The 24,809-nt window shown below is 32.7% G+C and overlaps 1 protein-coding gene across 1 annotated transcript in view; it reads right to left on the minus strand.

Moving 5' to 3' along the window:
* Positions 1-24,809, minus strand: part of LOC143403956 (rho GTPase-activating protein 29-like) — a 55,564-nt gene that overhangs the window by 16,818 nt on the left and 13,937 nt on the right. The window contains 10 exon segments of the mRNA XM_076862298.1: positions 11,788-11,925; positions 12,679-12,867; positions 13,043-13,123; positions 13,225-13,335; positions 13,973-14,037; positions 15,495-15,632; positions 15,913-15,961; positions 18,681-18,738; positions 19,052-19,148; positions 24,179-24,313. Of these exon segments, the coding sequence (XP_076718413.1) occupies positions 11,788-11,925; positions 12,679-12,867; positions 13,043-13,123; positions 13,225-13,335; positions 13,973-14,037; positions 15,495-15,632; positions 15,913-15,961; positions 18,681-18,738; positions 19,052-19,148; positions 24,179-24,313 (1,061 nt within the window).

Consider the following 24,809-nt stretch of genomic DNA (forward strand, 5'->3'; position numbering starts at 1 on the left):
CCTTCAAGTGAATCACCTGGGAGATCTTGTTCAAATGCGAAGTCTGGATCAAAACCCAAGATTCTACATTCCTTATAGGCTCTGAAAGTAATGGCAATGTGACTAGTTCAAAGACATTATTTTTAGAGGAAAGGCTTTCTAGAATTTTATTTCTGCATCAGTTTAAAGGAGATCAAAGAATTATATTGTTCCAATATGATTATGTGCAAATAAATAACTTAATGTAGACAAGCAGTTTAATACACTGGTATATAAATACTTAAACTTAAATATCATTAACTATTTATTATTTGAGGTGAAAGGATTTTTGTGAAAGGTAAACAGCCTAAATGACTTACAAGGTAATTTCAAATCCTGGGATGTTATAATCCTATTCAATTATTTTTTACTTCTGTAAGCTGTAACATTAATTAATGAAAATTTGGTAAATGAGAACTGGGGCTATAGCTCAGTGGTAGAGCGCTTGCCTAGCATGAATGAGACACTGGGTTCAATCCTTAGCACCACATAAAAAATAAAATAAAATAAAGGCACACTGTCCATCTACAACTATAAGGAATTTTTTTTAATTTGGTAAATGAATGAAACACAATTTTAAATACCCAGAACATTTTAACGGTTTCTGATTCAGATGCAGTAATCTCACTATCCCTTGGTCTATATTGAATTTGCTCAAAAACCTTGGTCAGAATGCACAAATCAGCTATCTAAGAACTCTGAAAAGAAAATGGTAGCAGGTAGAAAGTAGCAAATAAACCACAATTCAATCCTGCCCCCACCTCAATCACATATCCAGCCTAGACTTGGCCCCTACTCAAAAACAGCTTGAGTTCCAAAAGTGTAAACAGGATATGGACAGAAAGATCTCCAAGAGAGATCTTCTCTTGTCCAAAGAACAAAAAAAAGGGCATGGAGTAGGAGATATGACTAAAAGAGTAGGTCATAACCCTGGTTTCTTTGGTGGGTTTATCTCCTCTCCTGCCCCAGTGCCCAAACAAGCATAAACCCCTAAGATGCAATCCTGTCCTGTGGCTAAAGGTGATGTGAGTAGAAGTGGAACAGAAACTTCGGAGGGAATCCTTTATGACAAGATGAATTGTGCTCCAATGAGTGAGTGGATTTGAAGTTCTTCTTGTTTTTCTTTATTCTCCCCTTATTTAATGACTGAGAATTGATGCCCCTGGCTCCCTGGAGGATAGCAGAGTAGGCAGGAACATTTTAGTTTCCCAGTTAGAAGACTAAGAGGGAGGCACACAGGAGGTGGAGAGTGAATCTAACTAGGTCAAATTCTGTTCAACTTAAAAAAAAAATGAATGTTCAATTCAGGCTATAAACAGGATAAAAAGGTCACAGAAAGTATTACTGAAAATGTGTTGGATATCATTTAATGCTACTCGTCCCACAAAAAAAAAAAAAACAGGAAAATCTCAACTACTCACAAGGGAAAAGACAGTGAACAGACATCAACACTGCGGTGACTCAGATGGTGCAATTATCAGATGAAGACTCTAAAGCTGCTATGATAACATGGTCAAGAAGTGAGGACAATCAATCTTGAAACCTGAACAGAAGTCTCAGCAGTGAAACAGAAGATCCAAAAAAAGAAACGAAAGGGATTTTTTCTACTAAAACTTTTATTAAAGGATTGTATAGGAAAATGAAGTCAGTGAACCTGAGACAGATACATAGGACAATAAAGATGCCCCTTAACTTATAATTACTTCCTGAAAAATCTACCCTAAGTTGAAAATATACTTAAAACCCACCATAAAGTTGTAAAATCTTAGGCTGAACCATAGTAAGTTGGGTACTGTTTATAAAAACAGTTAAAGGGGAAAAGATTGGAGAAAAAAAAAATAGGATCAGCCAGAACTGTGAGAGCATCTGAGTCACCTGAGTTTTAGAGAAAAGAAAGAAAGTGCTACAAACAAAAATATTTGAAAAAAAAAAAAAAAACATAGCTGAAACCTTGTCAAAATTTGCAATGATCAAATGTGTAGATTCAAGAAATTCAGTGAATCCAAAACAGGAAAAACTCAGCAAAATCCATGTATAAAGATATCTTAGCCAAACTGCTTAACGGCAAACACAGAGAGAATCAAACCTTGGAAGCAGGGTTGGGGATGTCGCTCAAGCGGTAACGCACTTGCCTGGCATGCACAGGGTGCTGGGTTCGATACTTAGCATCACATAAAAATAAAATACCCATGTTGTGTCTACTGAAAACTAAAAAATAAATATTAAAAAAATTCTCTCTCTTTAAAAAAAAAAAAAAACCTTGGAAGCAGCCAAAGAAAAGCAACACAAACCATACAAGTAACAATGACTCAACTGACTATGGATTTCTTCTGAGAAACCATGGAGGCCAGAAGGCAGTGAAACAACATTTTTAAAGTGGGGGAGGGAAACAACAACTGAATTGTATATTTATAACTCAATATACAGTGAAAATGTTCTTTAGAATTAAGGACAACATGAAGGTATTCTTAAATGAAGGATAATTTAAAAAATTGTGACCAGCAGACTTGCTATGAAAGAAATGGTAAAGGAAGTTCTGTTTACAGAAGAAAAACATTACCAGACAGAAGATGGAATTATAGGAATGAAAGGGAAATAAACAGAATGGAAAGTATCTGGACAAATATCATATACTACTTTCCTTCTCTTCTTTATAATACATCTGACTTTTAAGCAAAAAAAAATAAAGATGGCCTGGTGAGATCTTTAATGTATAAACACATCTCAACCACAATCCTCAATGGTTAAGGGGACTTATATAGAGGAAAGATTTCTACATTCTACCTGAAGTGGTAAAATATTAGTTCTCAGCAAACTATGAAAAATTACAGACAGTTTCCCTCAGTATCCATCTGGGAGGGTTTAAGGATATCCCTCAGATACCCAAATCTCAGATGCTCAAACCCCTTATATAAAATGGTATAGATTTGTGTATAATCTATGCATACTCTCCAAATACTTTAAAGATTTGTAGATCACTTATAGTATATAATACAATGCAAATGCTATGTAAATTGTTCTTATACTACATTATTTAGAGAATGATATAAATAAAGTCTTTTTATATTCTACGGTATAGATGTGATTTCTTTTCTGAATCCATGGATGTGGAATCCATACATACAGAGGATCATATTCACATAAAAATACTGCAATTCTTAAATCAAAACTACTCTAAGATACCATCTCACTCCAGTTATAATGGCAGCTATTATGAAGACAAACAACAATAAGTATTGGCGAGGATGTGGGGGGAAAGGCACACTAATACATTATTGGTGGGACTGCAAATTGGTGCAGCCAATATGGAAAGCAGTATGGAGATTCCTTGGAAAATTTGGAATGGAACCACCATTTGACTCAGCTATCCCTCTCCCCAGTCCATACCCAAAGGACTTAAAAAACGCATACTACAGGGACACAGCCACATCAGTGTTTATAGCAGCACAATTCACAATAGCTAAACTGTGGAACCAACCTAAATGCCCTTCAGTAGATGAATGGATTAAAAAATGTGGCATACATACACAATGGAATATTACTCAGCAATAAAAGAGAATAAAATCAAGACATTTTCAGGTAAATTGATGCAGCTGGAGAAGATAATGCTAAATGAGGTTAGCCAATCCCAAAAAAACAAATGGCAAATGTTTTCTCTGACATAAAGTGACTGACTCATAGTGGGATAGGAAGAGGGAGCATGGGAGGAATAGATGAACTCTAGATAGGGCAGAGTGGTGGGAGGGGAAGGGAGGGAGCATGGGGTTAGCAATGATGGTGGAATGTGATGGACATCATTATAGAAAGTACATGTATGAAGACATGAATTGGTATGAACATACTTTATATACAAACAGAGATATGAAAAATTGTATTCTATATGTGTAATAAGAATTGTGATGCATTCCGCTATCATGTATTTAAAAAAATAAAAGCAATTAAAAAAACAAATACTGCAATTCCTAGTATAACCAACTAAAGTATATATGTGTACAATAAAATATAATAAAAACCCAACAGATAAATTAAAAGGACAAAATGTTGATGCACATTTTAGGTTAAAATGTAATTCTGATAAATGACTAAATTAAATGTATAATTAAAAAATGTAGTTCCAGAAAATTATCAATTCAACCAACAGAAGATAGCAAAAGGGAAATAGATTAAGGAAATATAAGGTATAAACAGGAAAGAAATTAAAAGGACCTCCATATGAACATATATTTAAATTAAATATAAATGGACTAAGCACTTAAGAAAGTATACACTAACTATAGTCTATATAACAAACTTACTTTAAATACAATGATAAAGTTAAAAATGAAAAAATGGAAAAAGATATATCACTTTCAAAAGAAAATTGAAATAACTCTATCAATATTACATAAATTAGTCTAAAAAGCAAGGAAATTTACCAGGACAAGTAGACATTTTATAAAGATAAAAGGATTGATTTATCAAGATCATATAACCATTGTTAATGTGGAAGTAACCAACAACATAGCTCAAAATACATAAAAACTGAAGGAATTAAAAATACACAATATGTTCAAGTCTTCTTTTCTCAGCAATTGATGGACAGATATATTTAAAAGTAATCAAGAATACACAAGAAATAAATTACACTATAAACCAAGAGGAACTGACACTCATGAAACACTTCAGTCAACAATAGAATGTGCATTCTTTTCAAGTATACATGTGGAATATTATTAATCTTTTAAAAGAAACAGTTTTTAATTTCACTGATTTGTCTTTTCCTTTTTCAGTTCATTGATTTTTCTACTTTTTAATCTTTGTTTGTTCTTGACTCATTCCTGAGTCATAAAACAAACCAAAACAAAGTTAAAAGAATTGAAATCATGAAAAGTATTTCTTCCACCATAATGAAATTAAACAGGAAATCAGTATCAGAAAAATACTGATTTTTCTGGAAATCAGTATTCAGAGAAATCCTCAATTACTTGAAAAATTAAAAACAAACTTTACATTACCTTACATTGAAAATTAAGTCTTAAGGGAAATTAGAAAATATTTTTAACTAAACAAATGGGAAATTACATTTCAAATTTTATGAGATTCAGTTAAACAATGATATAGAAAAAGTTAAAGCATTAAATATTTTTACTAGAAAATCAGAAAGGTCTCAATAAACAACCTAAGCTCCTATCTTTAAGAAACTTAAAAAAAAAAGGTAAAACAAACCCAAAGCAAACAGAAATAAAGAATAAAAATCAGAAATCAATAAAACTTAAAAGAAAAATCAATGCAAATAAAAATTGTTTTTAAAATAATTTTTTGAAAATATAAATAAAGTTTATAAATGTGGAGCCAGATTAACCAGAGAGAAAACCTGCCAGTGTTTAAGAGGGGAGATAAGAAGAGCAGATACAAATGATCTACATCAGAAACAAAAGAGGAGAGATCACTACAACTTACAGAGACAATAAGAGGATAAGGAAATATAACAACCTATGCACATAAATTCAGCAATTTAAGATGATAAGGCCCAATTCCAGGTAAGTCACAAACTACCAAAATTCACCTAAGAAAAAAATAATTAACTTGAATAGTATTTTATCAAGAGAAGTTGAATATGTAGGTTAAAAAAAAAAAAAAAAAAAACCTTCCTAAAAAAAAAATCCCAAGCCCAGATACTTTCACCAGGGAATAGTACCAAACATCTAAACAGGAAATAACATGTATTTAATACAAACTCTTTTAGAAAACAGAACAGGAGGGAACAATTCTCAACTCATTTATTTCATGAAACAGGAATTACCCTAAACTAAAACCAAACAAAAATGGAAAACAATGCACCTCAGAGAGACAATTCATCTCCAGGTATGTAAGAACTCAAAGAACTTAACACCAGGGGCTAGGGTTGTGGCTCAGTGGTAGAGTACTTACTTGCCTTAAAGTTGTGAGGCACTGGGTTCGATTGTCAGCATCGCGTATAAATAAATAAAATAAAGGCCCATTGACAACTAAAAATAATTTTTAAAAAAAGAAACAAAACTTAACACCAAAAAAAACAAATAACCCAATCAATAAATGGACTAAGGAACTGAACAGACACCTTACAGAAAAATAAATACAATGGATCAACAAATATATGAAAAAATGTTCAACATCTCTAGCAATTAGAGAAATGCAAATCAAAACTACTACATTCTGCTGTCATTTATGTTTTTTAAAAAAAATAAATAAAAAATTTACTCTTAAGATTTCATCTCATTCTAGTCAGAATGACAATTATCAAGAATACAAGCAACAATATGGGCTGGGGTTATGGTTCAGTGGTAGAGTGTTTGTCTTGCATGCGGAAGTGGGGGTCACTGGGTTCAAGTCTCAGCACCACATAAATAAATGAATAAAATAAAGGTATTAAGTCTACCTACAACTAAAAAAAATACAAGCAACAATAAATGTTGGTCAGAATGTGGGAAAAAGGTATACTCATATATTGCCAGTGGGACTGCAAATTGGCAACCATTCTGGAAAGCAGTATGGAGATTCCTCAGAAAATGTGCAACGAAACCACCATTTGACCCAGTTATCCCACTCCTCGGTTTATACTCAAAGGACTTAAAGTCAGCATACTATAGTGACGCAGTCACATCCATGTTTATAGCAGCTTAACTCACAGTAGCTAAACTATGGAACCAACCTAGATTGGTTCAACAGATGAATGGATAAAGAAAATGTGGTATATAATATACAATGGACTATTATTCAGACTTAAAGAATAAAATGATGGTATTTCCTGGTAAATGGATGGAACTGGAGAATATCATTCTAAGTGAAATAAGCCAATCCCACAAAACCAAAGACCAAATATTTTCTCTGATATGCGATGCTAATTCACAATAAGGGGAGGGAGCTAGGAAAGAAGAGAGTTACTTTAGGTAAAATGGAGTGAAAGGAGGGGAGGAGGTATGAGGGTAGGAAGAACCGTAAAATGAATTGGACATTATTACCCTATGTGCATATATGACTACACAACCAGTGTGATTCTACATCATATACAACCATAAGAATGAGAAGTTTATACTCCACTTATATATAATGTGTCAAAGTGCATTCTACTATCATGTATTAATTAGAACAAATTTTTAAAAAGAAAAAAGATGTAACAATATATTTTGATATCTTTTAATATAATAAGATATTAGTAAGTGAATCCAGCTATATATAAGAGGAATAATACATCACAAACAAGAGGAGCTAATCCCAAGGTAAGATCAATACTCAAATAACAATTTAATTTACCACATTAAATTAAAAGAATTAAAGAAGATAGACCACATGATTATATCAAATGATATAGAAAAAATATTTTATAAATTCAAACACTTATTAATGATAAAACTCTCAGCAGACTAGCAAACAGAGAAATTTCTTAATCAGATTGAAGGATATCTTCAAGTATCTTACAGGTATCATCATATTTAATGGTGAAAGACTTAGTATTTTCCCCTTAATCGAGAATAAGACAAGGATGTCATCTCTTACCTCTCTTATTCGACAGTGGGACCCCGTTCAACAGGGAGCCCCATCTAGTGCAATAAGAAAAAAAATAAGGGCTTGGATTCTGGCTCAGCATTAGAGTGCTCACCTAGCACATGTAGGGTGCTGGGTTCAATCCTCAGCACCACACATAAATAAATAAATAAATAAATAAATAAATAAATAAAGACATAAAAAATATTTTAAAAAGAAAAATAATAAGAGAAGTACACACTGGAAAGAAAAATATTAAAACTGTTCTTATTTGCAGATAATGTGATTTTCTTTGTAGAAAACCCCAAGAATCTACACAACTCCTAAAACAAGTTTATCAAGGTTGCAAGTAATAAGATCAATATAAAAAAATTAATTGTATGAACTTGCAAGTGTATGTGTACACAATTCATTATCAATAACACATAAACAGATTTAAATTTAACAAAATCTGTAAAAGATTTTTATGTTGAAAACTACAAAATGCTGATTAAAAAATCAATAACCTAAATAAGTGGAAAAATATATAGTGTTCATGGATTTAAAAAGATGCTACATATACAATCAATTCTCCATAATATCATCTAAGAATTAATACAACTTCAATAAAAATGTTACCAAGATTTTTCTGTAGATAAATACAAGTTGATTCTAACATTTTAATAGAAAGTTAAAGAATTTTAAACAAAACCAATTCTGAAAAAGAAGGAAAGTGGAAGACTCAAATTACCTGGTTTTAAGATTTGGTATATATGGGGCTGGGGTTATAGCTCAGTGGTTGAGCACTTGCCCCTCATGCGTGAGGCACTGGGGTTGATCCTCAGCACCACATAAAAAATAAATTAATTAATTAAATAAAGATACATATAAAAAAAGAAGACTTAGGGCTAGGGTTGTGGCTCAGTGGTAGAGTGCTCATCTAGTATGCATGAGGCACTGGGTTCGATCCTCAGCACCACATAAATATAAAATAAAGATATTATGTCCACCAAAAACTAAAAAATAAATGTTAAAAAAAGACTTGGTATAAAGCAACTGAATCAAAATATTGGGGTTTGGGCAAAAGGATAAACAAATACATTGAATAAAGTAGAGAATTCAGAAACAGACACACACAAATGCGGTCGAGTGATTTTTTTAAACAGGTACAAAGGCAATTTAAAGAAAATGGCACAGTGTTTTCAACTAATGGTTGAACAAGTAGACATCTATATTAACCATGTTTTAAATTTTCTGTTATTATATGATATTTTGATGTCTCAAAAAAAGAAAAGAATACTGGCCAGGGAGAAACTGCCCTCCTTGGGCTAGACAACTCTTAAAATACCCAGGGGCTCAGCTGGGATCACATACTTCACACATAAACCAAGAAGTCCCAAATTTGTAGCCCAATCAACTCCCAATCTAACTCTTACCTTAAGTCAACTATTTCCTCTGACCCTGTATCATCCCAAGGCCAGATAACAAGAAATTAGAGACCATTCCTGTGTCCCAAAGCCCACCGGAATTATTCAAACTAGCCAATTCTAAACTGTTACTTTACCCACTTTGCCTCTCCTGAGGAAACCCCAATAAAGATTCTAACTCAGCTTTCCTTTCACTCCTGCATCTGCCTGACAAACCTGCTATGATAAATCGCCTTCTCAGAAAATGTAAGCAATAAATTCTTATATCAATGGCATTGACCTCTCTGTGTTGGTACTCAATCACTTCCATAAGTTAAAATTATACAGGTATAATTTTAATATAACACCTATATGCTAAAAATCAAACCTCAATCTATACCTCTTATGAAAATAGAAACAGAAGTGGAGAAAAGGGGTCAGGGGAAGGGAAGAGAGAAGGAAAAAGGTAATTAGTAGGGAACAATATTGCCAAATTATTATTATTTTTTATTGGTTGTTCAAAACATTACAAAGCTCTTGACATATCATATTTCATACATTAGATTCAAGTGGATTATGTGCCAAATTATTTTGTTATACTCTATGCATCTCTGAATATGCAACCACAAATCCCACCATATGTACAGTTATAAAGCTCCAACTTAAAAAATGAAAAAAGTAACTCAATTGGATCATGTATATAAATGTAAAATTACACAACTTTGTCAGGAACCATGGTGTATGTCTGTAATCCCAGCAACTCAGGAGGCTCAGACAGGAGGAGCCTTGCAAGTTTGAGGCTAGCCTCAGTAACTTAGTGAGATCCCTGTTTCCAAATTAAAAGACTCGGAATGTAGCTCAGTGGTAAAGAGCCCTGGATTTAATCCACAGTTCAAATAAATAAATAATAAAACTTTCAGGAGAAAACTTTGTGACTTTGGGTTAGATGAAGGAAGTATCCTTATCCTTAGATATAACATCAAAAATATGACTCATAAAAGAAGAAAATAATAAGCTAGACTCCATACAAATTAAAACATTTTGCTCATTGAAAGACAATACTAAAAATATAAAGAGAAGCTATAAATGGGAGAAACTGCATGCAAGCTCAACAATAAGAAAACAAACAACTCAACAAAAAACTAAAGATAGGCAAAATACAGATTACAAATAAGCCCTTTAAAAATTTTTAATTTCAGGCTAGGAATAATATAGTTCAGTTGGTAGAGTGCTTGCCTCGCATGCACAAGGCCCTGGGTTCAATCCCCAGAACCACAAAAAAAAATTAATATCACTAGTCATTCTGGAAACAAATTGAAGCCATGATTAGAAAACACTACCCATCTATTAGAACACTTAAAAAAATTTTTTTAAGGAACTGACAAATGTCAAGGACACAGAATAACTGAAATTCTCATGTACCTCTGGATTACAGCCATTCTGGAAAATAGTTTGGCAGCTCTTATTAAATTAAACATGCATTTAGCATACCAACCGTAAACCCACTCCTAGTTATTTAAAATAAAGAAAACATAGTCATCAAAAGCCTGTAAATAAATATTCTTATAGCTCTATTCATAATTACCCCAAACTAGAAACAACATAAATGTCCAACTGGTAAATGGATAAACACTGTGGTATAGTCATATAATGGACTACCACTCAGCAATACAAAGAAATGGACTACTGATACATGAATAACATTGATGAATCTCAAAGGCATCAGGCCGTGTAAAAGCCTATTTCCAAAGGTTACCTACTATATGATTACATTTATATGACATTCTGGACATAAAAGTAATGAGATGGAGAACACAACAGTACTTGCCAGAGGTTAGGGCAAGGTGGACAGTTTGACTACAAAGGTATAGCATGAAATAACTTTTTTTATTTTTGTGGCACTGGGGATTGAACCCACCAGGATCTTTCTTGAACATGCTAGGCACAGATTCTACCACTGAGCTATATACTTTCTAAGCCCATTTATTTTGAGATAGGTTCTCATTAAGTTGCCCAGGCTAGCCTTGAGCTTGGACATCCTCCTGGCTCGGTCTTCTGAGTTGCTGGTATGGCAGGTGTGTGCCATATGTATATGTGTGTGTATGTGTGTGTGTGTGTATTTTTTTAAACTGGGGATTGAAACCAGGAGCACTTAACCACTGAGCTATATCACCAGCCTTTTTATTTTGAGACAGGGTCTCATTAAGTTGATTAGGACCTCGATAAGTTGTCCAGGTTGGCTTTGAACTTGCTATCCTTCTGCCTCAGCCTCCTGAGTCACTGGGATTACAGTTACACAATACAGTGCCCAGAAAAATAATATCTTTGAAGTGATGAAATTGTTTCAAATCTTGATCATGGTGATGATTACACAAATTTATATGTATGTTAAAACTTATAAACTGTACACCAAGAAAGTTTTGGATATGTAAATATTTTACAAAAAAATAACATTTTAAAGAGGTAATGAAAAAAAAAATGCAGCCTGAATGCTTTGTCTTCAAATATGTCACTGGGTTCAATTTTAATATTTAGTTTTCTCAAATTTTGAAGAATAGATCTCTCTTCTGTCACTCAGCTGACAGAAGTTGCAAGGTAAAATCAAATTTATCAACCAAGGCAAAAAGACAATGATTTAGAGGCAATTTCAAACTCTCACAGTTCAGTTTTAACCAAGCGAATCATGAATCTAGGGGACATGGAAGGGAGACAGATCAAAAATAAATCAAACTATGTCACTAATGAAAATTGAAAGCCAATCTTCAAATATGTTCTATTCTCAAATCATAAGAATCAACTTATCAGGCATCCCTCTCCCTTCTGCAGATAAGAAGACTTTTTCCCCCCTCTTGCCTTCAAAAATACTGAAGAAATCACTTACAGCTTTAAGAATAAGATCACACTGGAAAACAAGTGTCCTGAGTTGTGTTAAAATTTCTCTTTTGGTGTTTTCTAGATCATTTTGTCTTTTTTCAACATTTGTTACACAAACTTTGTAGAGTTCGTTTGCTGCTTTTACCTTCAGGAATATCAGAGAAAAAATAAAAAAATAACACTGATCACCAGAATTTATATTTTAAAATATATGCTTATTGTAGAAAAGTTGAATTTAAATAACTGAGAAGCCTTTTATTCATGAAAATTTTGAAACAGTCTATCTATATTTTAAATGGAATACTTCTAAATATAACAAATAATAATCATTCTGGTGAGTGACTCAAGTGTACTTGGCTTTAATGAATATTTAGGCATAATTTACAATTAGTATATTGTCTGTCCATAAAGTCTTCACTTCTATTTAAAATAGTGTTTTCTAAATTTATTTACTATTTATCTCACATAATTTGTTTATCAAACTATATTTCATAAATAAAACAAAATTTTAGTTTAACATGCTAGTAGGTGCTGGAATTAGCACACATATAATATACACACTTGCCTAAAAGGCGAACTTTCTGAAAAATCAAGTAAAATATATTAAACTACTGCTTTAAAATACTTCTTTACAAATAAAACCCCAAATTCTTAAGTCTCTTAGCATAGTCATTCTCAAAGTGTGGACCTCCACCCACCAGCATCACCGGGGAACTTGTTAGAAATAGGTTATTTGGGTCTCACCCTTGACCTACTCAATCCTCAACTTTAAGGTGGGCCAAGCAGGCTGCTTGAATAAGCCTCCTAGATAATCCCAACACATATTACAAGTTTAAACTCAAACTCTTTGCATATTATTACAATTGAGCTTTCAAATAACAAAAAAAATATATATTACTTTTTGAAGTGCTTCTGCTTCCAACTTTCGATTTTTTTCTAGTTGCTTGTTGGGATTTTTTGCTAATCCACCACATGAGCACTGATGCTCCTTCTCTGCACAAAACATAGAATATTTTGCTTTTTCATATTCATCTTGATGTTGCATGCATAACAATTTTGCCTTTTTGAGAGCAGTTTCTGTTTTGAGCTATACAGAAAAGAGTATATTAAACACAGAATTTGAGAGAAACAAGTTTCTTTAGCAATTCAGGAAGATAGATAAGCAGTATTTTAGAAAACTAGAGTAAGGTTAATGGTTATATAATATAGATGATTTTTAGATGTTCACCAATAGGTACATGAAACTCCAGTAAAATACTAACCATTTTATTTTGTTCCTGTTTCCAAAGTTCCTTTATTTCTTTCCTTTGCTTTTCTATTTTATTTTTCCTCCCCAGTAGAGGCTGTCAAGGATATTTTTTTTAAAAGACAAAGAAAAAGGTTGTTGTCTAAAGATATGCTACTTTTTAAAAAATCATGCATTATATAAATAAATTAATATTACCTGTATAAATTCATTGGCTTGGAGAGCTGCAATTCTTTGTTCTAAAAGGAGACTATTCTTTACGTCATTAAGGAGAACACTGGTAAACACAGACTGCAGTGGCATAAACTCCTAGAATTTAAAATTAAGAAGTAAATTATACAATAGAAATGGCACTAGAATTCCAAATGCACACATTATTCTTTTTTTATTGGTTGTTCAAAATATTACAAATCTCTTGACATGTCATATTTCATACATTAGATTCAAGTGGATTATGAACTCCCATTTTTACCCCAAATACAGATTGCAGAATCACATCGGTTACACATCCACATTTTTACATAATGCCCTATTAGTAACTGTTGTATTCTGCTACCTTTCCTATCCTCTACTATCCCCCCTCCCCTCCCCTCCCATCACACATTATTCTTAAAACAGAAACTTAAATTGATATTTTTTCTCCCAGAAAAATGACTATTCATGAATACGTTTATAAGAAAAATACTAAAGAAAGTTAATTTTAATTATAAATTAGAAAATTAGCAGCCATCATGATAATCAATATTTGTATACAATTGTGAATTTCCTAGTTTTTTCATAATTCACAGCCATATAAATTTAAAAGGATTTTCTTTGTCTATAAAAAGACTAGCAATTAAGTTCTTTCCTCTAGTAACTGAAATTTTCTGATTTTACAAGGCACTATTTGGGAGTCACCTGACTAGTCACTTGTAAATAGGACCCTAGAAATTCACAGAACACTTACCTCTAGTCCAATGTTAGTTGTAGTTGCTTCTGCCAACTTTATAATATTTCTGGTGGATTCCAATTCTGAAAAGATTTAAAAAGGTATCAGAAAGCAAAATTAACTAATTTTTCCACTCCATACTCTACTTGTAATTCCCCAATTGAAAAGATTACAAGCTGGGAATGATGGTGTATGCCTGTAATCCCAGCAGCTCGGGAGGCTGAGGCAGGAGGATTTCCAAATTCAAAGCCAACTTCAGCAATTTAGGAACATCCTAAGCAACTTAGCAAGATCCTGACTCAAAGTATTAAAAAGGGGAGCTGGGGTTGTGGCTCAGTGGTAGAGCACTTGCCTAGCATGAGAGTGCCACTGGGTTCAATACTCAGCACCACATAGAAAAATAAATAAATGAAATAAAGTTATTATGTACAACTAAAATATTTTTTAAATAATAAATAAATAAATTAAAAGGGGCTGGGAATGAGGCTCAGTGGTTGAGTATCTCTGGGTTCAATCCCTGGTGCCCCCAAAAACTAAGAAGAGAAAAATGATGACACATACTAATGAGTGCATCTTGATAAAATGCAGCCATTCTTAACTTTTTTAAAAAAGTTTTGATGGACACAGTATCTTTATTTTATTTGTTTTTATGTTTTTTTATGTGGTGCCAGGGATTGTATCCAGTGTCTCACACATACTAGGCAAGTGCTCTACCACTGAGCCATAACCTCAGCCCCTCAATTTTAAGTGTTCATCAGAATCAACTGGGAAAGTTTTTCAAAATATACTGGACTGGACTTCAGCTCTCTGAGAAATGGAACCTAGGCCTTTGTACTATGCCTTTTTAAAGCTATTGGAGAGATTCTAATTAGCATTCCCTATTCAAAACAAATTATATAGTGGAAAGGCTTTGCTAGATTCTATTTTCTTCCAGTTATGCTATATGACTGAATCTGCTATATGATTTTAGGAAAATCACTTGTTTATCTTATCTGTAAATGGGGCTAAGAATTCTTGTTTTGCCTACTTCCCACAGTTTTGTAGGACTAAATGAGATAATGCCTATGAAAACATTTTTTCAGCTGTAAAACTCTAAGATAATATTAGCTATTAAGGTGTTTCTTCGAGCTGGGAATGTAGCTCAGTTGTGATACAGTATAGTGTGCCTACCCAGCCTACCTGATGTGCTGGGCTCACTCCCCAGCATGGGGGGACGGGGGAATGTTTCTTTTAAGCTTTCACTGTCTTCTGTTAAAACATCTATTATTGCTTTTATCTCCTTTTACCATATTATCTGACTGTATTGCTTTTCATCCACTAGAATATGACTTCTAGATCTAGTGGTCATCCCATAGTAAAATATTGAACAAGTATATCTAGTGTAAGAAAAGTCTCAGGAAGAAAAAATGAATAATGATTTTATTTATTACAATGAAACAACTAATCTGTAATCATAATACTTACAGTCTATAGAAAATGATCATAAACAATTTAGTTCTTACACTCCAAAATTAATCAGATGCTCCAAAAGAAAACTCACCCAAGTTAAGCTTTTGTTCAATCCATGACACTATGTTTTTTGTATATTTTGACCAAGTTTTAGCATATGAGAAAGCCAATTCAATACAGTCAGTGTCTTTTAATAGCACATTGTCTAATTCTATAGGAGAAAAATTTCCTGAAAATAAAAATATCAGAGTAAGTATTTGTTAAATATGATCTATAGTAATTTTAAAGAAAGCAGCATTCAGACAAATTTATAACTATAGGCACAATGTAAACATAAAATGGCCTCAAATTACAATATATTTTTATCTTTATATTTCATTTTGCACTAAAAATGAGTACCCTAGATACACTAGGTTACATTAATCAAGAAGATATTAAGTAATCTAAAACACTCATTGAAAGAAACTGCAAAATTTTTTGACAAAAATTATAAGTACATTGAGTATTACCTTGTTCATTGGATGGCTTGACTGAGTCCACAGGAATGTTTTCAAAAGACTTTGCAACATGGAAGAAAACAAATTTAAGATTAGTGCAAAAGACAACAAATCTCTGCTTCAGAAAATTTTTACCCCAATTCATTACTTTGACATAATTCCTACTAAAGAATTTCAAGTATTTAAAACCTTTTAAAGAGCCTGAGAAGTCTGTTTAAATACCAGAACATTTTCTAAGAATTATATGGACTTTTTGCCCAGCAGTTCTTAAGGTCCAAGAATAAACAATCTCATTATTTACTAACAGCATTAGTTAACATAAATAAATCTATGCAAAACTTTAAATTTTGCATATCCCCCAAATATTAGGAAGTCAAAGAAGTCATCTAAATATATTTCTATCTAAACAGAAGATACAGAAGAAGAGATCTAAATAGATTGCTATCTAAATAGAAGATATAGATCTATACAGCTATCTTTTACCATTTTATTATATGATAAGCATATTCTTGAAAGTTTATTAGGTACTTTAGTACAGAACTTTCTGTAAAGATGCAAATGTTTTATTTATGTAATATCCTATATGGTAGCTATTAACTACCATATAGTTATACCATATACCATTGTAGCTACTTACTTGAACATTTTAAAAGTATCTAATAGACTAAGAAGATGTGACTAGTGGCTACCATTACAGGGCTAGAAAGCAACATTTATCAAAATTGTTAAATCTTAAACACATTTGATCTACTTGGTTGGGCAATACAAGGCATATAGGGATTCAATGCAAAAGGGATCAAAAAGACCTAGGTCTGAAGTTCAGCTCTATTATTCGCTCTATGACATAGGGTTACACATTTAAACTCACCTAAGGTTAGTTTGCCCTTCTGTAAAAAGAGGATAAGAACACTATATACATAAGGCTGTTTTAAGAATTAAGATGATGTAATGTTATTAGCACAGTAGAGAGAACATAGTAAGCACTATTAAAATGAATTGCAGCTATTATTTTTAAAGTGTATTTTTCAAAAACCTTCATCAAAAAAGTAATGTTATTATTAGGATTATATCATGAGCTTTTTAATCTTAATCTCTAGGGAAAATTAAAAATTTAAAAAGGAAAAACAAGGAATAACATTTTTTTAAAAGGGGAAAAGTATTTTTCTATTACAGGTCAGTATAGTATGTGTCTAAAGAAGCAGGAATAGGATATACGATTCATATCTAAAATTTAAATTGAGCACAGTTCTGCTACACATATAAAATGTTTTATTACCTTCTGAAGGATCAGTTACAATTTTAAAAGGTAAAATTGAGGAGAAAAACAGTAAAATATTTAACAATTTTAAGACTCTTCCTTATTCTCCGTTTATCAATGAGTGATTGTAGAAATAGTCCTAATTTTTTGCAATATTATAATACATGTTCCAAATACCTTAAGTAGTCATGTTCATATTTTGTCTCATTTTAAGAAAGATCTTTTTTTTTATTGGTTATTCAAAACACTACAAATATTGTAGAATTACGGGTTTGGAGGTACCAGTGATTGAACCTGGGGTACTCAACCTCTGAGACAGATTCCCAGCTCTTTTAGTTTTTATTTAATTTTATTTTTTGGTACTGAGGGTTAAACTCAGGGGCATTTAACCACTGAACCCCAGACCTTTTTAGTATTTTATTTATATAAGGGTCTCACTGAGCTGCTTAGGGCCTTGCTAAGTTGCTGAGGCTCGCTTGAAGTCACAATCCTCCTGCCTCACAAGCCACTGGGATTACAGGCATGTGCCACTGCACCCAGCAGCCCTTTTTATTTTTTATTTTATTTTGATACATATTCTTGCTAAATTACTGAGGCTGGCTTTGAACTTGTGCTCCTCCTGCCTCCGCCTCCTGAATTGCTGGGATTTCAGGCATGTGCCACTACACTAGCTTAAGTTTTTATATTATTCTGATATAACACAAGTATCTGGTACATTTGTTGAAATCCTTTTTGGATCTTTTTTTTTATTATTGGTAACAGGGATTAAACCCAGGGGTGCTTAACCACTGAGCCACATCTCCAGTCCTTTTTTTAAATTTTGAGACAGGGTCTCACTAATGGATCTGATCATTCTTAACAGGAATTATCAACACGTATCTCTGAGGGAGTATGTTTAAATATGATTAAGTGAAAAAAATAATCAGTAAAGTTAAAATATTCCTACTATTATAAATCTTTAAGGCAACATTCTCCATACATTCCAGACATTTTATTATTCCAAAGAAATTTTTCTTCCAATTAGAAATCATAACCCCAAACCTAGGGATGCTGGTAGGGAGAATTAAGATATACAGGGTTAACAAGTGTTTCCTAGCCAAAAGAAACAAACAAACAAAAAATTGTATGGTATGTGAGATTACCACCCTCCTTACTTTTTCCATTTTTCTTTTTTTTTTTTTTTTCAAGTTTCACCAGTCTCAAGGCCTATGGCAAAGTCAGGGAAAAAAGGTTAAAAATCCCTTCTAATATTTCAGATCTATACCATATGGATTCATTTTATATTATAAAATATCAGGCATACTCTTTTAATAGTTCAGTCCACTTAAAAAGTATTACCAAATTACTGCTTCAGAAACTCATCATATTATCATATTTTAAATGAATTGGTCTGGTTTTCATGCCATAATGTGGTAATTTATAAACTTCGCTATGAAAGTAATTCTGAGATTAAGATTAGGAAATAAATTAAATACTTAGTTAAAAACATTAAAGGTTTCACTTTCACATAAACTTAGCCTACCTTATTTTCCTGAGAAACAGGCAGTCTGTGTACATGTCCCATAAGGAAGTTTGCAAAGCTATCCAGGGAGGATAAAAAAAAAAAGGCATACCATTATGCTTCTTTGTCACAGGCTTTACAATCATGTATTCTAGGACAATCTGTTTTAAGTAAGAACCTGAGAACTTGCAAATGAACATGCAAGTGAAGGTTGCTTCTAAATAGCTATAAAGACACCTCCAAATACATCAATATAGCAATATGAAATACGGCTTTTTCAAAGTTGTGATAGTATGTTATAATAGTTAATACTTTACTTTCTATGGCTTCTACACCCAATGTACTCGAACACACTTCAGCCAAGTACATTTAAATGACAGTCCTCTACTTACATATCCCCAAAGGTAAATGTCAAAGTTTCAACAGAAGAAAATACTTCTTGGAATAGATTATTTTTGTTGTCTTCATTAACTTCTGTAAAATTCACAGCTATAAGGAAAGGTTGGTTACAATAAATGAAGGAGAAAATATTTGAAACTAGATTCATACAAAATCATTTAGTACTTTAAAAATTTACCATTACTTCATTAAAAGATTTGGAAACTGAAAGGGTTAATATACAAAACCAATAGGATATTCAGTTATTTGTTAAGAAAATCATAAAATATCAGTTTGCATGAAAGTAGTTGGCATTCCAAACTCCCTACTCCATGATTTACATAATTTTACACATATAAAAAGTAACTTAATGTGAAATCAATCTGTCTTGGAGTTGGAGTCCGTTACACCAGACCTCTTCATGAAGAATGTTCTGCACTATTTTCTCTTGCTTACTGTTTTCTGGTGTTTTAAAAAACTGTTGAAGACATTGTGGCTCATGGAAATCAATAGGAAGCACATATTTACTATGAACCACCAATAACTAAAATTTTATATGCATATATATAAAACCTATAATACAACATATCACATTTTTTTAAAATCCAGTTCTTTATAGAGAATTTAAATTCATATTTATTCATAGTATTATTGCTCATAATAGGATCTTGGGACCTGAGATCTATGTTAATTGACATATAGCTGTCTTTTGTTTATAATAGAGACTTTTTTATTTTTTAATGCAAATCATGAAACAACTAAAAGGGTTTCTTTTAACTTCTGTACGCACTCTTGATAAAAGCCCAAACACAATTTACTAAGACAAAATCTGAAGATGGAATTGGCTTTTTTCCTTGAAGTAAATAAACCATGCTACTCAGGCTGGTAATAAGGAGCAAATGATTCCTTATTACCCACCCTCTCTAGTATACTACCAAAAAGGTGCAGGTAGAGAAACCATGTGGAGAAGAAGCCATCCTCTGCTTTACCAATCATTTTAAATATTGAATGAGGAGTCTTAAAAACAAAGTCAGCCCCATCACCAAAGATTCAGATTTGAGAAGTCTGTAGTAGCGGGGCTCAGGGGTGCATGTCTATACTCCCAGTGGCTTCAAAGGCTAAGGTGGGAGGATCCTGAGTTCAAAGCCAGACTCAGAAACTGAGTGAAGTCATAAACAACTTAGTGAGACCCTGTCTCTAACCAAAATATGAAAAAGGGCTGGGGATCTGGCTCAGTGGTTAAGTACCTCTGGGTTCAATTCCTGGTATAATTAAAAAAAAAAAAAAAAAAAAAAAAGGTCTGGAGTTAAGGCACAGATATTTTTCCAAAAGCTCTCCCAAGTGATTCTAATATGCAAACAAAGTTGGAAAGCAAGTACTACTGGATTTGGATGAATTGAACCTTTAGCCTATAAACTCCAGGAGATTACAATCAGATTTTACATGTATAAGTCTTCGTAGATTGGGGCAGGGTGTCCACACAGTTCATTATACTCTTCTAAATATCCCTAATACCAACAAAAAGAAAAACTAAGAATCATTGCAAATCATTTTTAAAACACTCTTAAGACTTCTGTTCTGACCAAGAAACAGGTTATAATTATGCCTGAAATAACTGAAAAAAAAACCTATATAAAATTTAAGAAGCAACATTTTTCAAGACCCTGTATAATTGGACAATAAAAGACAGTAATCCCTGACAGACAAGAAACACCATGGTAACTCATAACTACCTGACTTTACTGTCTAATATTACATAGTATGGATTCACAAGCAAAGGAAATTACAGGGGGCAGTGAGGCGGGGAGTCACAGATGGATACAACCTTGTTTTATAATTATGAAGGAGTCAATTCATCAAGAGGACCTAACAATTCTATACATTTATGCATCCAATAAACAGAGCTTCAAAATGCATGAAGCAAAGATAGCCAGAGATTTTAATAGCCTTCCCTGCAACTGACAGAACATACGGATGGAAAATGAGTAGGGGCAGGAAGAGCTGGATGATACTGTCAACCACCTTGGCAAGATGGACATTTATAGAGCACTCCACTTATTGACAGCAAACACAAGTTCTTTTGAAATAAATATTTACCAACACAGCTCATATTATAGACCATAAAACATGTCTCACACTGAGTTTGAAAGTATTCATATCGGACAAAACACGTTCTGCAACTACCTGGAATTAAAACAAGAATAAATAATAGAAGTGCTCTGTGAAATTCCCAAATACTTGAAAATTAAATCTCAAACTTCTAAATAACCCATGTGTCAAAAAAGAAGAGAAATTAGAAAGTATTTTGAACCAAATGAGAATGAAAATAAAAGACCAAAATTTGTGAAAGAGGAGGTAGAGGATTATAATGGGAGTAAGCATTATCATGACTATAATGACGTTTTCACAGGAATGTGCATTTGTCAGAATTTAACAATACATGCATGTATTTGCTTGTATATGTATAATATATCTCTGGAAAGATGCACAAGAAAGCAGTAGTAGTTATTACTTATCTAGGGAAAGATATGGGTAGGCAAAGAGGTTTAGGTAAAAAAAAATTTCATTGGTGAATACCCTCTTACACAATTTTCATTTAATTGTGTGTATGAACTGCATATTGAAAGAATCAAGTTTGGAGAATAGAAAGAAAACATGAAACTTCTATAATCTTAGGGGTATAATTAAGGCTTATTTTTCCGCTTGCCAATTTGTAAATGTAGGGCAAAATACAGATCATGAAAAACCTAAATAAAACCTCTTTTTCTATTACATATTAAAATTTTCCTAAATAAATGAAAATACAACTACTAAATGCAGCATAAATTCCTGAGTTCTGAAAATGTCTTTTTCTGCTTCAAAAATAGCCTGTATCTCTCTTACCACATTGCAAATATTTTGTCAGACTGAACTTCCTGCTTGGAAACAGAAGGAGATGAAGGAAATACAAATCATTACTATAATGAATGGGGGAAAACTAAGAATTTTTCTTCTAAAGTTATGACAAGGTAAATTCATATTTACAATAACAAGTAAGAGGAATTAAAGATTTTAATTTCTCATGTCTTATGCATAGGAAATAGATGCACTTCATGCATTCAGAACTGAGGAACACAAACATTATATACACAACAGATTCTGAAGGTATTCTGTATTGTGGGGTGGGTTGTTTGTTTTTGTTTGGGCAGTTTGACAAATTTGAAAAATGCATTTGATGGGTAAGAACTCTAAACAAGTCAACTGTTTAGGTCACTGTTGTTTATTTAAAATATAATCAGGGGGTAAAGACTGAATGATCTTCATACTTCTACAGCTTTTTTATCCTACCATATAAGAGTTTTTCTTAACAGTTCTCTCTGAAATAAGCATAACAAAAATGTACATTTACAGGTTTTTGCAAAGATTGAAGTATGCAAAGCACTTAGGTTGCTTGGCACAGAACAGACATTTAAAAATGGCTTCCACCTATATCTTGCCTTTTCAGGTTTTGAAAATAAATTGTCATTAAATCAAAGAATTAAATAAGCTCTGATCTCCATTTTTCAGACCACTGAATATTTTGCATTTACAATATCAGTATATTTTTAGGGGGCTTCAACATTAGGAGCAGGGACAGGGAAGAAGGTTTTATTTAAAAACATGTAAACCTACCTCCAAAGAGAACAGTTTTTAAAGTTTTCTAGTCTCACAAATTCTTGCTGAAAGAATAAATTTCACAAGTAATCTTCCTCTTTTAAGTTTCACCCAATGCAAAAGTAAAACAGTAACAATCCCAAGTATAAAGACAGTCACCGTGGGAAATCATATTCAAAAGATTACTTTACCTCAAAGATAAAAGAATCTCCAAGGCAACTGAGAGACCATTCTCTTCATCTGTTTCTGGATTGTGGACACCAACCACAGGCACTCCTTCCCCATGACGTCCTGACTGCACACAGTAGCCACTGACAATTATTGAACTAGGCCGCTATTTCCAAGCATGGAAACTTACTCTCTCTAGACACAAATTTCCCTAAGTAGAGTTAAATAGCATTTGTAAACAATCTATTTAAAAACAAATCTGGTTAGTAAGCACATTTTTAAAAGCCACACGAGAAACTACCCATTTTTCCCACTTAAGATTATCTACCACCTATACATCAATTCCCAAATCCACACTTTCCATCTCCAGACTTCTCCATATCCCTAATATGTTCAACTGGTTTTGTCAGTTCACATCTTTCCCCTCTAGATGACAATTAACAACCTACCACTACCACATCCCAGTTTCTGCCTTAGATCAGACCTTCAATTCTTATCTCGCCCATTACTTTTAACAGTCTCCTAATTGGCCTAAATACTCCCTCTTCACTCTCAATTCTTATATGTTGCAGCCCAGAATCATTTTAACGATTTTGAGTGATAAGCCATTTCAGTGGAGAGTCCCAATTCTTGACTGTTTTAGCACAATGCTATGTGAGAGCTCACACTCATATACATATATCGGTTAAACTTATTTTACAATTTTAATTTCATTTCAAATCATAAAATAAGTCTTGTTCTTGTTCTCCACTTGGTTCCTTTTACAAACTGGAATCGCTACAATTGAACGTTTTCTAACACCACTCTTCCTCACATAACAAAGACACCTGTACACTAACAAACTACCTCAATATATCATGAACTCATTCATAAAGTTCAAATTTTAAACATCAGTTGTTTGGTTTAAGTTAGAAGTTTTACAGTGTTCACTGACAAGTTAAATTTTCATTTTTTTTTTCAAGAGAGAGTGGGAGAGAGAGAGAGTGGGGAGGGAGAAAGAGAGAGAGAGAGAATTTTTTAATATTTATTTTTTAGTTCTCGGCGGACACAACATCTTTGTTTGTATGTGGTGCTGAGGATAGAACCCGGGCCGCACGCATGCCAGGCGAGTGCGCTACCGCTTGAGCCACATCCCCAGCCCAAATTTTCATTTTTTATAGGAAGAAAGCTGTAGGTATGAGTTAGTGGAAGTATTTAAATATCCAAGTATATATAACTCTTTATTGATACACCTCATACAAATGCCATCAGAGGAGATAGTTATACAGTCACTATGAACTAAAGTGTCTCACTGGATCCTTTTTGTACCAAGCAACCCATTTTTAATATATCATCCTTACCTTTCACTTTTGCAGCAAGCATTTCTGCAGCATGTTGTATATCAACAGAATTGAGGTTCTGATGCTTATTCATTACAGACGTTAAAACATCGAGAAGTTCATCCAGACGTGTATCAATGACTTCTTTAAAGCAATCTTTAAAAAGGAAAAAAAAAATTGTATCCAAAAAAAAGTTCTGGAAGTCTAAGCTACAAAAGATCACATAAAATACATTTCAAGTGAATGTCATTAGAAAGCATTCCACAACCGTTGCCTACTACATGTTCGCTTCTATTTCTACTACTGCAGTTATGTTGCCTTCAGAAAATTCTTGGTAATTTTAATTCATTAATGATTTCAAAGACAATTATGGTCAATTTAGTGCTTCTTTTTTCAGTTTTTCTCTGTCTACATAGGCTCTCCAGATTTTCCTTGAAATAACCATATAAAGTATTTTCTGTCTTACAGTTTTTACTATCATATAGTTAATATATGTGGTATAAATGTTAAAAGCTCTAAAAAGTTTGATATAATTGCATAACTAGTATGTTTTAAAATATATGTTCAGTTTCCACATTAGAATTCTTTTTTTTTTCTCATGACCTGTGCTTTTTATTAACTTTTTAGTCTTAGGACCAACATTTTCATTTAT

Source organism: Callospermophilus lateralis, chromosome 7 (genome assembly GCF_048772815.1).
Source record: "Callospermophilus lateralis isolate mCalLat2 chromosome 7, mCalLat2.hap1, whole genome shotgun sequence".
Classification (NCBI taxonomy): Eukaryota; Metazoa; Chordata; class Mammalia; order Rodentia; family Sciuridae; genus Callospermophilus; species Callospermophilus lateralis.